This window comes from Oncorhynchus keta, chromosome 6 (assembly GCF_023373465.1).
Source record: "Oncorhynchus keta strain PuntledgeMale-10-30-2019 chromosome 6, Oket_V2, whole genome shotgun sequence".
NCBI classification, from domain to species: Eukaryota; Metazoa; Chordata; class Actinopteri; order Salmoniformes; family Salmonidae; genus Oncorhynchus; species Oncorhynchus keta.
In genome coordinates this window covers 20,000,612-20,017,464 of record NC_068426.1, presented here as the reverse complement: position 1 = coordinate 20,017,464, position 16,853 = coordinate 20,000,612, and the positions used below count along the sequence as shown (strand labels likewise).

At 46.2% G+C, this 16,853-nt stretch overlaps 1 protein-coding gene across 2 annotated transcripts; it reads right to left on the bottom strand.

Annotated features, from left to right (window-relative positions):
• Positions 1-6,436: 6,436 nt before the first annotated feature.
• Positions 6,437-16,560, bottom strand: LOC118385193 (inositol polyphosphate 5-phosphatase K-like). Of its 2 annotated transcripts, none has more exons than XM_052521085.1 (13): positions 15,654-16,560; positions 13,276-13,878; positions 12,675-12,782; positions 12,382-12,490; positions 12,005-12,121; positions 11,332-11,507; positions 10,759-10,870; positions 10,352-10,461; positions 10,025-10,235; positions 9,683-9,820; positions 7,974-8,039; positions 7,728-7,832; positions 6,437-7,615 (listed from the first exon to the last, which is right to left on the bottom strand). In XM_052521085.1, the coding sequence occupies exons 1-13, from the start codon at positions 15,731-15,733 to the stop codon at positions 7,145-7,147; spliced, it is 2,406 nt and encodes an 801-aa protein (XP_052377045.1). In that variant the 5' UTR covers positions 15,734-16,560; the 3' UTR covers positions 6,437-7,144. The 2 variants fall into 2 exon arrangements, with proteins under 2 accessions (XP_052377045.1, XP_035628015.1); XM_035772122.2 differs by having other exon boundaries at positions 15,897-16,559.
• Between the last annotated feature and the right edge of the window lie 293 nt (positions 16,561-16,853).

Below are 16,853 nucleotides of genomic sequence, written 5' to 3'. Positions count from 1 at the left end.
CAGCCGTGTCGGATTTTGGATGCCATATTGGATTTAGTTTCAAATTTAGTTGGGCCTCCTAATGTAATTGCAAGAGTAGGGGTTTGAACAAACAAAACCCACAGAGGAAACTGTTTTTTTTTTGTGTCTGACCCAACTTGTTTCTCTTAGAGCCGATTAGATTACAATAGCCACAACATCAAAAAACATATGTAACTGTATGTATTCTTGTCAGACAGGACCACAGAGCACTGAATGAGAGCACATTTGACTTGGAAAGTTGTCTATTAATCAGCTACCAAAAAGTAAAGCTTACATTCATCATAAATATTCATAGTTGACATTTCTACCTATTGTCTCTCTGTGTCTACAGGACTGTAATTCCAAGATGCATGAAGATATCCTGACGCTGTTTATTTGTGTATGTAGCGCAGACAACTGACTACTCGTATATCAAGGTCTAGCAACATCAGAGCTTCAATATTGAGTTACATGAGCTTATGTGGCCCATCCCCCCTCCAGCCAGGAATTATTCAGCACTTTTTGAGTTCAAGGGGTGTTTTCTTCAGAGCAGATTACAATAGCCACAACATTTTTTTTAAAGAAACATGTAAACGGTACAGCGCCTTCAGAAAGTATTCACACCCGTTGACTTCTCCCACATTTTTGTTGTGTTACAGCCTGAATTTAAAATGGATTCAATTGAGATGTTGTGTCACTGGCCTACACACAATACCCCACAATGTCAAAGTGGAATTAAGTTTTCAGACATTCTTAATAAAAAATGAAAAGCTGAAATGTCTTGAATCAATATGTATTCAACCCCTTTGTTATGGCAAGTTAGGGAGAGGGTGTCAAGAGTCCAGAGTTGGATTCTCTTTCCTTTCGTTGGACCCTCTGAGTTGTCTCATTGATCCTCAATGACTGAATTACCAAATGTGTACTCCTACACTAAATAAGTGTAGGAGTACACATTTTCTTAACAAGTCACATAATAAATAGCATGGACTCATTCTGTGTATAATAAAACATTATTTTTAAATCACTACCTCGTCTCTCTACCCCACACATGCAATTATCTGTAAGATTCCTCAGTTAAGCAGTGAATTTCAAACACAGAGTCAACCACAAGACCAGGGAGGTTTTCCAATGCCTCGCAAAGAAGGGCACCTATTGTTAGATAGGTAAAAATAAAAAAGTAGGCATTGAATATCCCTTTGAGCATGGTGTTATTAATTACACTTTGGGTGGTTTATCAGTACACCCAGTCACTACAAAGATGCAGGTGTCCTTCCTAACTCAGTTGCAGGAGAGGAAGGAAACCGCTCAGGGATTTCACCATGAAGCCAATGGTGACTTTAAAACAGTTACAGAGTTTATTGGCTGTGATAGGAGAAAACTGAGGATCCACAACATTCTAGTTACTCCAACATTCTAATACTAACCTAAATGACAGAGTGAAAAGAAACATGCATTCTGTTTGCAATAAGGCACTAAAGTAAAAATTTGATAAAGAAAGGAACTTTATGTCCTGAATAGAAAGCGTTATGTTTGGGGCAAATACAACACAACACATCACTGAGTACCACTCTTCATATTTTCAAGCATGGTGGTGACTGCGTCATTGTCACGATCATTTGTAGAAACGGACCAAGGCGCAGCGAATGTTGAGTTCCACATCATTTATTAATAAAAACAATAAACTAACAACGAACTGTGACAACAGAGGTGCTACATACACTTGCTCAAAATACAATATTCCACAAACACAGGTGGGAACAAACACTACTTAAATATGATCCCCAATTAGAGACAACGATTACCAGCTCTAATTGGGAATCATACAAATCACCAACATAGAAACATGAAAACTAGAACAGCCACATAGAAATAATAAACTAGACTAACCCCCCAGTCACGCCCTGACCTACTCCACCATAGAAAATAAGGACTCTCTATGGTCAGGACGTGACAGTACCACCCCCCCACCAAAGGTGCGGACTCCGGCCGCAAAACCTGAAACCGAAAGGGAGGGTTAGGGGGGTGTCTAGTGCTGGTGGCGGCTCTGGTGCAGGACGAAGAACCCGCTCATCCCACGGATCCGCCAGCATCGGGAGCGGCTCTGGTGCGGGACGGAGAACCCACTCAGCTCGCGGATCCAGCCATGGACCCAGGCTGAACACTGTGCCTGGACTGGACCAAGATGTTGAGGAAGGCTCCTGCCATGTAGCGGGACTGGACACCGGCGCAGAGGAAGACTCCTGCCATGGAGCAGGACTGGACGCCGTGTCTGGACTGGGCATCAGCGCAGAGGAGGGCTCCTGCCATGGAGCTGGACTGGACGCCGTGTTTGGACTTGACATCGGGTCAGAGGAAGGCTCCTGCCATGGAGCAGGACCGGACGCAGTGTTTGGACTGGACATCGGGGCAGAGGAAGGCTCCTTGCATGGAGCAGGACTGGACGATGTGTCTGGACTGGGCATTGGCGCAGAGGAAGGCCCCTGTCATGGAGCTGGACTGGACGTGTTTGGAAGCTCCAGACCATTGACCCTCGCCGAAGGTTCCGGACCATGGCCCGTCGCCGTAGGTTCCGGGCCGTGGACCGTCTCAGGGGGTTCCGGGCCGTGGACCGTCTCAGGGGGTTCCGGGCCGTGGACCGTCGTTGGAGGTTCCGGACTGTGAAACGTTGTTGGAGGTTCCGGACTGTGAAACGTTGTTGGAGGTTCCGGACTGTGAAACGTTGTTGGAGGTTCCGGACTGAGATACGTCGTTGGAGGTTCCGGACTGTGAAACGTTGTTGGAGGTTCCCGGACTGAGAAACGTTGTTGGAGGTTCCGGACTGTGAAACGTTGTTGCAGGTTCCGGACTGAGAAACGTCTTTGGAGGTTCCGGACTGAGAAACGTTGTTGGAGGTTCCGGACTGAGAAACGTCTTTGGAGGTTCCGGACTGAGAAACGTTGTTGGAGGTTCCGGACTGAGAAACGTCGTTGGAGGTTCCGGACTGGGAAACGTTGTTGGAGGTTCCGGATTGTGAAACGTCGCCGGAAGCTCCGGACTGGGAACCGTCGCCGGAAGCTCTGGACTGGGAACCGTCGCCGGAAGCTCTGGACTGGGAACCGTCGCAGGAAGCCTTGTGCGTGGGGCCGAAACTGATGGTACCGGTCTGGTGACGCACTTCAGGGCGAGTGTGGGGAGCAGGCACAAGACGTACTGGACTGGGGAGGCGCACTGGAGGCCTGATGCGTGGGGCCGGTACAGGTGGCACCGGATTGGTGACACGCACTTCAGGGTGAGTGCGGGGAGAAAGAACAGGACGCACTGGGCTGTGGAGGCGCACTGGAGACCTGGCTCGTAGAGCCGGCACAAATTGTACCGGAACGGTGACACACACCTCAGGGCGAGTGCGAGGAGCAGGCACAGGATGTACCTGACTGGGTACACGCACTTCAGGGAGAGTGCGAGGAGCAAGCACAGGACGTACCGGACTGGGGACACGCACTTCAGGGAGAGTGCGAGGAGGAGACACATGACGTACCGGACTGGAGAGGCGCACTTGAGGCCAGAAGTGTTGAACCGGCACAGGTTGCACCAGACTGCTAACCGGATCCTCTGGTCGGACGTTGAGCAGAACACACTTGCACAACATCTCTCTCATCTCACTCTCTCCCAACTTCGCCATTGCCTCCCGGACAGTCTCTGGCTCTTTCCTTTCACTCTCCTCCAGTTTCTCCCTCTTCTCCCAGACTGGCTCTGGTTCACTCCTCGGCTCCGCCGACCAGTCCATGTGCCCCACCCCCCAAAAATGTTGGGCTGTCTTTTGGCTTTCTCTGTGGCCCTGAATCCCGGCGTCGTCGCTGTTCTCCCTTCTCTCCTTGCGTCTGCTGTGACTCCTGCCAAGGAAGGATCACCTGTCCTTCCATTATTTCCTCCCAGGCCCAACTTATTTTCTCCCTGATCTCCTCCAAAGACCAGGATGCCATTTCCTCCCGGGCACGCTGCTTGGTCCCATTGTGGTGGGATATTCTGTCACGATCGCTTGTAGAAACGGACCAAACGCAGCGAATGTTGAGTTCCACGTAATTTATTAATAGTGAAACCTAGCAAAAACAATAAACAATAAACTAACAACGAACCGTGACTACAGAGGTGCTACATACACTTACTCAAAATACAATATCCCACAAACACAGGTGGGAACAAACACTACTTAAATATGATCCCCAATTAGAGACAACGATTACCAGCTCTAATTGGGAATCATACAAATCACCAACATAGAAACATGAACTAGAACACCCACATAGAAATAATAAACTAGACTAACCCCCCAGTCACGCCCTGACCTACTCCACCATAGAAAATAAGGACTCTCTATGGTCAGGACGTGACAGTACCACCCCCCCACCGAAAGGGAGGGTTAGGGGGGTGTCTAGTGCCGGTGGCGGCTCTGGTGCAGGACGAAGAACCCGCTCATCCCACGGATCCAGCCATGGACCCAGGCTGAACACTGTGCCTGGACTGGACCAAGATGTTGAGGAAGGCTCCTGCCATGTAGCGGGACTGGACACCGGCGCAGAGGAAGACTCCTGCCATGGAGCAGGACTGGACGCCGTGTCTGGACTGGGCATCAGCGCAGAGGAGGGCTCCTGCCATGCAGCTGGACTGGACACCGTGTTTGGACTTGACATCGGGGCAGAGGAAGGCTCCTGCCATGGAGCAGGACCGGACGCAGTGTTTGGACTGGACATCGGGGCAGAGGAAGGCTCCTGGCATGGAGCAGGACTGGACGATGTGTCTGGACTGGGCATTGGCGCAGAGGAAGGCCCCTGTCATGGATCTGGACTGGACATGTTTGGAAGCTCCAGACTGTTGACCCTCGCCGAAGGTTCCGGACCATGGCCCGTCGCCGTAGGTTCCGGGCCGTGGAACTTCTCAGGGGGTTCCGGGCTGTGGACCGTCGTTGGGGGTTCCGGGCCGTGGACCGTCTCAGGGGGTTCCGGGCCGTGGACCGTCGTTGGAGGTTCCGGACTGTGAAACGTTGTTGGAGGTTCCGGACTGTGAAACGTTGTTGGAGGTTCCGGACTGTGAAACGTCGTTGGAGGTTCCGGACTGTGAAACGTCGTTGGAGGTTCCGGACTGAGAAACGTTGTTGGAGGTTCCGGACTGTGAAACGTTACTCAAAATACAATATCCCACAAACACAGGTGGGAACAAACACTACTTAAATATGATCCCCAATTAGAGACAACGATTACCAGCTCTAATTGGGAATCATACAAATCACCAACATAGAAACATGAAAACTAGAACACCCACATAGAAATAATAAACTAGACTAACCCCCCAGTCACGCCCTGACCTACTCCACCATAGAAAATAAGGACTCTCTATGGTCAGGACGTGACAGTCATGTTATGGGTGTGCTTGGCAAGGACTAGGGCGTTTTTTAGGATAATGCAGAAACTGAATAAAGCTAAGCACAAGCAAAATCCTAGACAAAACCTGGTTTAGTCTGCTTCACAACACACAAATGTAGCTTTCAGCAGGGCAATTACCTGAAACACAAGGCCAAATTCACACTGGAGTTGCCAACCAAGATGATATTGGATGTTCCTGAGTGGCCTAGTTAGAGTTTTGACTTAAATCGGCTGTAAAATCTACGGCAAGACTTGAAGAATTGTAAAAAATAATCATGTGCAAATATTGTACAATCCAGATGTGCAAAGCTTAGAGTCTTACCCAGAAAGACTCAAAGCTGTAATCGCTGCCAATGGTGTGATATTTCTGTATATCTTCTTTTTTTTTGGAATTGAAAGAAACTCTAAAAATATGTTTTTACTTTCAATTAATCCGTTTTGAATTTAGGTTGTAAAACAACAAAATGTGGAATAAGCCAAGAGGTATGAATAATTTATGAAGGCACTTCATATATTTCTTTCAGGCAGGACCATATAGAACTGAATAAGAGCTTATTTTACTTGGAAAGTTGTCTATTAATCAGCTACCCAAAAACAAAAGCTTCCATTCATCATAAATATTTTTAGTTGGTAATGTTTAAAGGTCTATACTTCCAAAATATACTTATGATGTTTGTGTATGTAGGGCAGTGTATTCCACATTTTATCAGTATTAAAACATGCAATATTGGGTTCTGTGAACTTATGCAGCCGATCACCTCTCCATTATTCTGCACTTTTGGAGTTTAGGATGTGTGTCATATTTTCTATCAATTTAACTGCTTTTGCAGTAAAATATTTTTACACACCCATCCATTTCATTAATGGGAGACAAGAGATGGCTATGGCTATGTTTTGTTCTACCTTGGGTAGGGATATCTCAAAAAACTAAAGCCCTGTTTGAGGATTGGCCATTAGCCTGTGTGGACTCTGCACGTTATAATTACGAGCTGTCCCATTGAATGTTCTGTGCATGATATCAAAAATCAAAAGTATTTTTCTCAGGATTATCATTTTATTTTCCTCACACAACCAATATGTCCACAACCAAAACAAACCACTAAATCATTGGAATCCTTATCACTCTGAAAATAAGACAGGAATGTTTTTTTCTCTCAAACATGTACAATTCTACACACATATACACAAGATGGGGAGATTCAGAAACAAACCGGTTGAAGTGGTATAATATCAGTTGGCGCTTAGGGGCATGGAAAGATGGATATCATACCACACCAAGTGATCCGGCCCATATGGGTAGGGCATATAGACATCCTTTAAACTTACCATAACAACAGCAGTACTGTACATTGCAGATTTACTCTTGCTTTGGCTTTACATTTATTGTGTACATAGAGTATTGATATGAGTCTGCAAAAGCACTTCTTGGGGTAAGACTTAGACTGTTATCGATTTGGACTAGCTCCTGACTCCAAAGTACACACAGTGTATGTATGGGATGAAGTCACTGATAAGTAGATTAAGAAACAGAGACAACTGGTTCACTACCATGTGGAATGTTGCAAACTACAAGTCATACAATGCACTGCTTTTATGAGCGCAGTGACAGTGTGGGGTCAGATCAGCATCAGAATAATAGACCATATCAGCCCTCTATCATCATATAGTCTTTACTGGCCTCATTTCAACAGTCTTATCTTAATGTCTGTGCACATTCATGACCCCACAGAGATTGTTGCTTGGGCTTCTCATAAACTTGTCTCTCCAGTCTTGCCTGGTGACCTGCCCCCTGTCGGGGTGACCTGAGTTGGCCTGTGTTCCCCCAGGATGGCAGCAATCAGAGCCTCTGGGGCTGAGACCCCACCCCCGGGTGACACAGGGCTGCGGGGCGTGAGTGGGCTGATGGGCGACGGCAGTGTGTCCTGGGGAGAGACCAGGCGCTCCTTCTTAGCCGCAGAGCAGGGCGAGCGGTTGCTTGGTAGGCCCTCTAGGGGACGAGGGTGCAGGCTGAGGCCCTGCAGGGAGGGCATGGGGGTGTTGGAGTGAGCAGGACTGCGGCTGCGGCGGTGGCGATGGTGGTGTTTGCTTTTTCCAGGGCTTGGGCTGCGGGAGCTAGCAGGGGCCAGCAGGACCAGTGTGCTGTCATCCTCCGAGCTGACGTCAGAACTGTCCGAGCGGCATACTGGTGGGGCTGTCGGGCTGCGCACAGGAACATGGATCTATGGGAGATGGAGGGTTGTTGAAGAGAGTAGAGGAAAGGGTGGGAAGCAATTGCTTTATTATCTGTTCATTGAACAACACAGGAAGGAAAACTGCAGGAAGGGTCCTGACCTGAAAGGGCAATGTCACTCCGATAATAGTATTCATGTTGTTGCTATAGAAACCCAAAATGTATTCCCCTGCATCCCTGGGTAAATCCTCCTCTGTAAATGTCACCTGAGAAGAGAAAAAGAGAGAGAAGAACAAAATAGAGAAAATGGAAAGATAGCAAGTGAGTGTGTGTGTGTGTAATGTTATTATCTCAATGGATCTCTGAGGTTGGTTGTGAGAGTATGTTTGTTAAGCTTTGTATCATACCTGTGACCCATGATCTGCCTTGGCCCACACATATGCTACATAGTCCTTGTGATGTTTGAACCCAACCTGTGAAGAAAAACCGCAGATATCAATTAAGCCCATATTGACAAAGTGGAAAAATGTTTTTAGAAATGTTAGAAATGTATTGAAACTGAAATACACAAATATCTAATTTACATAAGTATTCACACCCCTGAGTCAATAATTTGTAGAAGCACCTTTGGCAGTGAGCTGGGAGTCTTTCTGTATAAGTCTTTAAGAGCTTTCCACATCTGGATTGTGCAACATTTGGCCATTATTCTTTTCAAAATGTTTCAAGCTCTGTCAAATTGGTTGTTGTTCATTGCTTGACAACTGTTTTCAGGTCTTAGATTTTCAAGTAGATTTAAGTCAAAACTGTAACTCAACCACTCAGGAACATTCACAGTCTTCTTGGTAAGCAACTCCAGTGTAGATTTGGCCTGTTTTAGGTTTCTGTCCTGCTGAAAGGTGAATTCATCTCCCAGTGTCTGGTGGAGGGCAGACTGAACAAGGTTTTTGACTGTGATTAGCTCCTTTGGATTTGCCCCAAACATAACACCTTGCATTCAGGACAAAAAGTTAATTGCTTTGCCAAATGGATGTATGTTTCCTAATATTTGTATTCTGAACAGGTTTCCTTCTTTTAACCCTGTCAATTATGTTAGTATTGTGGAGTAACTACAATGTTGTTGATCCATCCTCAGTTTTCTCCTCTCCCAGCCATTAAACTCTGTTACTGTTTGAAAGTCACCATTGGCCTTATGGTGAAATCCATGAGCGGTTTCCTTCCTCTCCGACAACTGAGTTAGGAAGGACGCCTGCATCTTTGTAGTGACTGGGTGTATTGACACACCATCCAAAGTATAATTAATAACTTCACCATGCTCAAAGGAATATTCAATGTCTGCTTTTCATTTTTTTTTTACTCAACTACCAATAGTTGCCCTTCTTTACGAGGCATTGGGAAATCTCCATGGTCTCAGGGACCTTACAGATAATTGTATGTGTGGGGTACAGAGATTGTATGTGTGGGGTACAGAGATGAGGTAGATTTAAAAATGATGTTATTGTTATTATTGCACACAGAGTACTCATGTGAGTCCATGCAACTTATTATGTGACTTGTTCAGCACCTTTTTACTCCTGAATTTATTTAGGCTTACTATAACAAAGGCTTGAAAATACTTATTTGGCACGTAATCGAAAGGATGCCGGATAAAATCCCAGAGCTGACCAGGTAAAAATCGGTCATTCTGCCCCTGAGCAAAGCAGTTAACCCACTGTTCCTCGGGTGCCGAAGACGTGGATATCGATTAAGGCAGCCCCCCCGCACCTCTCTGATTCAGAGGGTTTGGGTAAAATGCGGAAGACACATTTCAGTTGAATGCATTCAGTTGTACAACTGACTAGGTATCCCCCTTTCTCTTTTCCTTACTGACTCAAGACATTTCAGCTTTTAATTTTTTTGATTAATTTATAAAAATGTCTAAAAACACAATTCTTTTTGACATTTTTGGGTATATTGTGGAAGCCAGTGATAAAAAAAATCTACATTTTATCAACCAAAAAATTCAGGCTATAACAACATTTTTTGAAAAAGTTAAGTGTGAATACTTTCTGAAGGTACTGTAGGTATGTGTGAGAGCAAATATGAACTCTCACTGGTTTAAAGTTGAAGTCACAGTTACCTTGTATATTGCAACCCAGTCCCATGAGCTGCGCTGGAAGTTGGACCTCACAGTGAATCTGACTGTAGCGTCAGAAACTTTAGTCCACTCCTTCTCATACTCTAACGTTACAAGAGGAAGGTCCACTTTGAATGGGAACTGGGGGAGAAAGTATGATAGTGAAAACAGACACAGAGACAGATGGAAAGGAAGATCATTTCTGAGGCTGATTCTAATGATGTGAGGTCATACTAGTGTTATAATGTGTCAGTAACTGTGAAGGTTTTCACCATATCTGGATAAACATCATTCAGTGTGACTGCTGGGGTGAGAGTTCGGGGGTCACAGGGAGGTTGGACTTACATGTAATGAGAAGACAGCAGAGACCGGTTTGTGGTCACTGCAGGTGTAGCCCATGTGACTGCGGTAGGAGTGTTGCACCACCTTGGTTGCCCCACCCAGCCACGAGGTTAGGCCACGCTGCAGAGCGGCATTGTGGGTAGGAACAGGGGAGCCCGTACAACGCAGACGCCACAAGATACGGTCTGTCCATGCTGGCTTTCGCTTCTTACTGCTGTGAGAGGTACAGAGAGAGAGATAATAGTAGGAACTAGAGGTCAGTGAATCAGTTAATGGAGGGAGCATCACATCAATCACAAACCGTGGATTTCTCTACACAGAATCACATACCTGGTGTCGTATGTGTGTGTCCCCACGTCAAACTTATATGTGGGGGGGAATTTAAGAGGGCCTTCCAAGAAGCCATCTAAAATGGACTCACTGTTTTTAGCTATGTTGAGCTGCAAAACAAATGAGAGAGAGAAAGAGAAAAGAGAGAGAGATGGAAATAGAGAGAGAAAGGGAGAGAGAGAAGAAAAAAAAAAATATACCAATGAATCATCAAAGTAGCTCGTTTGACTTGATGTAGTCACTGAGTGAATAAATATTATTGGGCGTAGGTTCATTTTTGTGGTGCTATAGCTCCCTCTGTTGGTAATGAATCAACAGTCTTTGTTTCCAAAGTTAATCATGACTTCCAGAAAATTCCATTTGGACTTTTTTTTATGTCAAATAAGTAGATTCTACAGCTTTCTCACCTGGTCTCGCTCCCACAGCAAAGGGAGCTTATTGCTGTCAATGGCACTCTTCACCACATGAATGTCATAGTTCTCGATGCGGAAATTAAGATCCCCAAACCAGAACACCACGCTGGGAGAAGAACAAATAACCATTTCATCGACCACTCCATGAGCCAACGACTGATCATTAGACCACATAATTAGGAGTATTTCGTGACCATATGACCAAGGAAAAACTCCCAAAGGTCAAATAAGGGGGTCTTATATTTGTTATGTTTCACACATGTACATGTGTGGTGAAATGGAATTGTGTTTTTTACATATCCCAACTACCTCAGAGAGTGGAGTCACGGCATGGTATCAGCCATTATTGACAGCAACCCGGGAGAAATTAGGGTTAAGTGCCTTTATCAAGAACAGAGCGACAGTTTTGTTTTACTTAGTCGGTTCAGGGATTCAAACTAGCAAACTTTCGGTTACTGGTCCAAGGATCTAACCACTAGGCTAACTGCCGCCCGGTGGACAGGTGGGAAAAACTTGTGGCCCTAGACATACTGTTTACATCAGCCCTCCCCCATCCAAATGACCCACTCGTGGTCCAGCACACCCGAGGCGGTCGCGCCATCAAACTGCTGTTGCTGCAGGATGCTCTCAAAGTCCTCCATGCGCTGCTCCAGGTTCCGCATGTGAGCCGGCAGGTGACAGTTCAGGAAACACACGGGGTGGCCGAACATCGTCATCCTCGCACTTACACCCCCTTTATTACCCTGGGGGCAGGGAAGAGAGCGATAGAGAGAGAATGTGAAAATGTCACACACATTGATGGATTAAACATGGATGCTCTCCAGGTCTCTGTAATCAAACATCTACTGTGATAAGCATGAAAGGACAGATGGCATGGTATCAGAGAACCAGACAGCCTGACAGTCGTGCTGCACTGACCTCAGAGAAAAGGAGACTGCACCAGCAGCCAGTAGTCATGCTGACATCAACATGCACAGGAAGGTCACACACACACACACACACACACACACACACACACACACACACACACACACACACACACACACACACACACACACACACACACACACACACACACACACACACACACACACACACACACACACACACACACACTCTCCCTGGCATATTATCATATTTTTATGCAATCTAAAAACTATTTGTGTACAAGGGTTTTTGGACTGTGCATTTACTGACAAGCTCCTATTTTAGAGCAGGGGTTGCCATGGGTGACACTCACCCAGTAGCCCCCGAGGCCTGTGCGTGTTTTCTCTGTCTGCACCCCCCTCAGGAATGGAAGATGGCAGAATTTAGAGAACACCAGCAACAGAACCCCCTGCATACGCTGGGACGCCACCTATAGTGATTAAGGAGGATGAGAAGAGAAGGGTAGAGAGAGAGAGAGAGATAAGGAGAGATAAAGGGAGATAAAGAGAGAGATAAAGAGTGAGATAGAGAGATAAAGAGGGAGGAGAAAGAAGAAATAATCTTACATTAAGAAGACAAACCATTAGATAAGATGTTTGACATTATACTCTGTCTGTCACGACTGTCGTGAGTAACTGTCCCTATAGAGATTGAGACAGTGACATCATAGCGCGCTAACTCCTTACTGACCAGCACATATCCAAAGCGACTGAGTGTGTCCATGCAAAGCTCACTCCACTGGTCGTGGAAGAGAGCGTCCTTCAGCCGCTTGTTGATCATAGAATTCATTTCCTGAAGCCTGAGTGGGGAGGAAGAGAGGAAGAACAACTCATAACTCAGTGGGAGCAGAAGAGCAATGAGAAAATGTTTGGATGGATAGATGAGGTAGTAGAGGAGAGATCAGAACAGTGATAGAGATATTATGGAGAAGAGACATTCAAGGCTGTCTCCCTGGCACCGTTGTGATTGGAGCAGAAGCTCACCCAATGATAAACATGTCTGTACTCCCATCGCCAGCATGCGGCCCAAACAGAGATGTGACGTCATCAGGGGGAACAGCAGAGCCCACATTCCATGTGACAATGTGCACCCTATTAGAGGACAACACAGGTGGGCATGCACATCCTACATTATCACTAGTTATGCAAACACATGCATTACTTTCCCGTTACAGTGATTTGCAATCATAACTGTGTAGTCCCAATGTAATTATTATGTAATAATGTATAGCTCAATGTTAAGTGTTGAACCCATACTGTACAATGACCAGTGGGGGTTCTGGGACCTCTGTCAAGGAAATGTACAGCCTGCATCCATTCTGTCCACTTCAGACAGCTCTTACTGAGATGTATGACATTTGATTCATGTGACACACTGGCTCAAATCAACCCATCATGTTGCAAATGGATTCAATCACTGAGGCTGAGTTCTGCCTAGCTGGTCTGCCAAGAAAGAGAAAACTATCTCCATGGAGACAACATGTTACTATATTTAGGTGAGGGAGTAGAAACTTTAGAACAAATGTCATTCAGTGGGCATGCTACTGAAATAGTACTTGGCATCATCAGTCGTGATCTGTCTCACCTGAAACCATGATCCGTTTCTCCTTCAGTCTGTGGCTGATTTTCCATAGCGCCCAGAGGGGAGCTGCTCCTCTGGGACTGTGGACTGGAGCCTGGTTTGGGGCTGAGGCTGGATGGTGGGGTGAGGCAGGGCTGAGGCAGGTTAGGCTGGGGGCTGAGGTAAGGCTGGCCGGTGTAAGGCTGAGTGCTGTGAGGACTCTGAGGGCTGTGGGACAACAGGGAAGACTCTGTAGGGGACTGGGACAGGGAGATGGAGCTGTGTGGTCCAGGAATGCGGTTTGGAATAGAGGCCTTATCCTTCATATCAGCCTCTGAATCTCTGGAGGAATTTAGTGCAGTAGGTCTGGGACGGCTGAAATAGACTGGAACTGCAGGACTGGACCCAGGTTGTACATGCTCCAGCCTCACCTGGTCTGGCATCTGACGTACACCTGAGGCCAGTCCTGGGAGTTTCCCAGACCCCCCTGTGGGACTGGGGATAGAGGTGTCCTGAGCTGTTGGTCGCCGGGGTAGAGCAGGTGCTGGAAAAGTATTCCTCCCAGGTTGTCCAGAAGGTCTGGCTGGATCTGTGCTGCTTTGTTTATGCTGCATTTGATCCATCAACCTGGTTAGTAACCACAAATCATGGTGAAGGGATGGGAGAGCGATTGTGAGAAAGAGAGAGGAATGTGCAGTCTGCTGGGCTGGGTGTGTAATAGAGGAGGCTGGTGAGACAAGCTATGGAAGGACAGGTTAATTTTAATGGCTGAAAATGAATCGATGGAATGGTACCAAACACATTCAACACATGGAAACAACGTGCTTAACTCTGTTCCATTGAATCCATTCCAGCCATTACAATGAGCCTGTCCTCCTATAGCCCCTCCCACCAGACTCCTCTGTTGTGTAACTGATACCAATGTAGAATGAGAAGATAAGTGACCTGTGTTTGTTTGTCCTTCACAACGTCCTCCCTCTGGTCACAGACCATCTCTCCATCTATCACAGAGCCCTGTGGCCCGACAAGAGGAGGGATAGGCATGGAGCCAGAAGCGGGTGGGGGGAGCTGGCTCACATTGTGTACCTGTCCACCTCCTGCCCCCTAGTCCTCCGACACCACTGCTGACATCATCACCATACTGAACCACAGGCAAGCTGGTGGGTACCATCTTTCTCCCCCATCCTGGTCTACTTCCCTGTTGCTTAGCAACATATTTCAGTCCCCCAACCCCCTTTCTACCCCATTCCCTCCTTGTGTCTTCCCTTTCAACTACTGTATGTTTTGGAGATGGAGGGGGGAAGATTGGCTTTCTGTGCATGAAACCAATATATCATGCTCCTCTGCCTCAGGTAGAACTAGCTAGGTCCTCTCTCTAATACACTCTAACACAGCAGCGAGAGTGTGTGTTTAGAGATGCAACACTAACCCACTGCAGCAGCAGATATAGAGGGACACAGCGCACAACACAAATGTCAACAGATGAGCCACATAGTGGTCTACATAGTCCCCCTCTCTATGAGAAGTAGCCTATAGGCCAGTGGCCGGTGTGACAGCTCACTTACCAACCACATTGTTTGTCCTCTGACCTACAGAAGAAGAAAAAAATACCCTCCTCAGGGCCGGCTCCAGGCAAAAATGGTTTTGTTTTGTCAGTCACTGACAGTCACAACCAAATCTCGCTTTGGGCCCCCAAAATGCTAGAGCTGGCCCTGACCCCCTTAATTTATTTATGACAATCAGAGTGGCTCTGAAAATTGAAGGGCACATGTGACCACTTGCCTGTGCAAGGGTAGCCTAAACATAATAGATTGTGGTTGTGGTCATTGAAGGTGTGTCAATACATCAATATATTGGAAAGTGAAAAGCCACCACAAATGTTGTTGATAATGGCTATTTCAGCAGAGGTGGAGTCAAATAGGTGGATTAAGAGTGTAATGGCCTGGGGATTCTATTCTACCCATCAGTCACACATCAAAGTTTATAACAGATCTATAACATCACTTAATACAGCTCTCCTCAGCCATGCACCTCTCTGCTGGGGCACACTGACATCATAGAAAATAAAAAAAACAAGAATGCATGATCATCAATCAACATACAATAATAATCACATAGCCTATAGACAGATGCCTGCTGTATGGTTGCGCACACAGACAAATACATGACCTTTTATCTGAAAAGGTGTACAAGGAATCGGTCTCAAACTGGCGCAAGGCAGGGCATGGTAAAATTGACTTATCCAATTGAATCGGTCCAGGATACGGACAGAAACATCTACGCTGTCTTTCAATCCTCAAAAAGACAGGACTTCACGGTATACGGTTTTCTTCGACGCGTCTGAAATATATACTACGCCTCGGGGAATGACAAATAGATACCGTAGAGAGACAAGTACATACCGTGGAGAATGACAGCAGTCAGTGACGCTGTCAAAGGTAATAAACCTGGCGCCGGTCCCGGTACGCGAGTTTAGCGGCATAAAACGTGAAAAGACAGTAACCTAGTGCCTTATTTCCAGTAAACATATCCTTGAGATGTGTGTTTAGCTCATTTACATAAATAGGCTACTAGAAGAGCATCTGTACGCGTGATGCAGACTGCCCAGTTAACGGGACAGCTGCCTGCGTCTCGATCCTGCTTACCTGCTGCCTGACGGGTGCAACTGTTTTCCTAGAGAGGAACCCACATCACTCACACAGCGCCCTAATAATATCTGATTGAGAATAGAGTCAGAGTGAGACCGTAATAAATGCACCCAAGAAATCACAACATCCAAATTCAGCAGGCGTTGTGACTAGGTTTTCTATAAATGAACTGCGCAGAATGAAAATGTCAGGCTGGTAGGCTATCTTAACGTGCACAGCCGTGTAGCCTAGCTGTTATTCTACAGGACACTGCGCAAGAGCACCCGGAGTTGGGGCCCCGCGTGACCACTATGCTTGAGCGCTTTTAAATGATGTTATCTCTGCTGTCAGAGTTATCTTACTTGTGAAATTATTGCTTTAACCGTTTTGCGAACTATGATTGTCCGTTGAAAGCGTAAAATGTAGTGAAAGATGCCCGCACCTGCTGTCTCTAAGTCTGAATGCTTGGCTATGAAAAGCCAACTGACGTTTACTCATAAGGTGCTGGCTGACCTGTTGCACCCTGGACAACCACTGTGATTATTATTATTATTATTGTCTATGAACGTTTGAACATCTTGGCCATGTACTGTTGTAATCTCCACCAGCACAGCCAGAAGAGGACTGGCCACCCCTCAGAGCCTGGTTCCTCTCTAGGTTTCTTCCTAGGTTCCTGCCTTTCTAGGGAGTTTTCCTAGCCACAATGCTTCTACATCTGCATGTCTTGCTATTAATGGTTTTAGGCTGGGTTTCTGTTTAGCACTTTGATTGATTGATTGATGATGTGACCATCTGTCAATCATGCACATGGCCAATAAGAAGACACACCACCACGTCAGAGGTGCGAGCTATGTTATGTTATTTTATTGCCTATTTATTGTGTATATATCAGTCCAAATTGACACACATACAGGGCACTCTATTGGATGAGTAGGCTTGGTTTGTTTATTTAACTGTTATCCACTGATATACATT

Excerpts from the sequence above, each read along its gene's own strand:
- LOC118385193 (XM_052521085.1), bottom strand. The coding sequence starts at position 15,733 with ATGCCGCTAAACTCGCGTACCGGGACCGGCGCCAGGTTTATTACCTTT. Across the intron at positions 10,462-10,758 it reads TGCTGTGGGAGCGAGACCAG|CTCAACATAGCTAAAAACAG; the intron begins GTGAGAAAGCTG and ends TTTGTTTTGCAG. Across the intron at positions 7,616-7,727 it reads GAGTGACATTGCCCTTTCAG|ATCCATGTTCCTGTGCGCAG; the intron begins GTCAGGACCCTT and ends CATCTCCCATAG.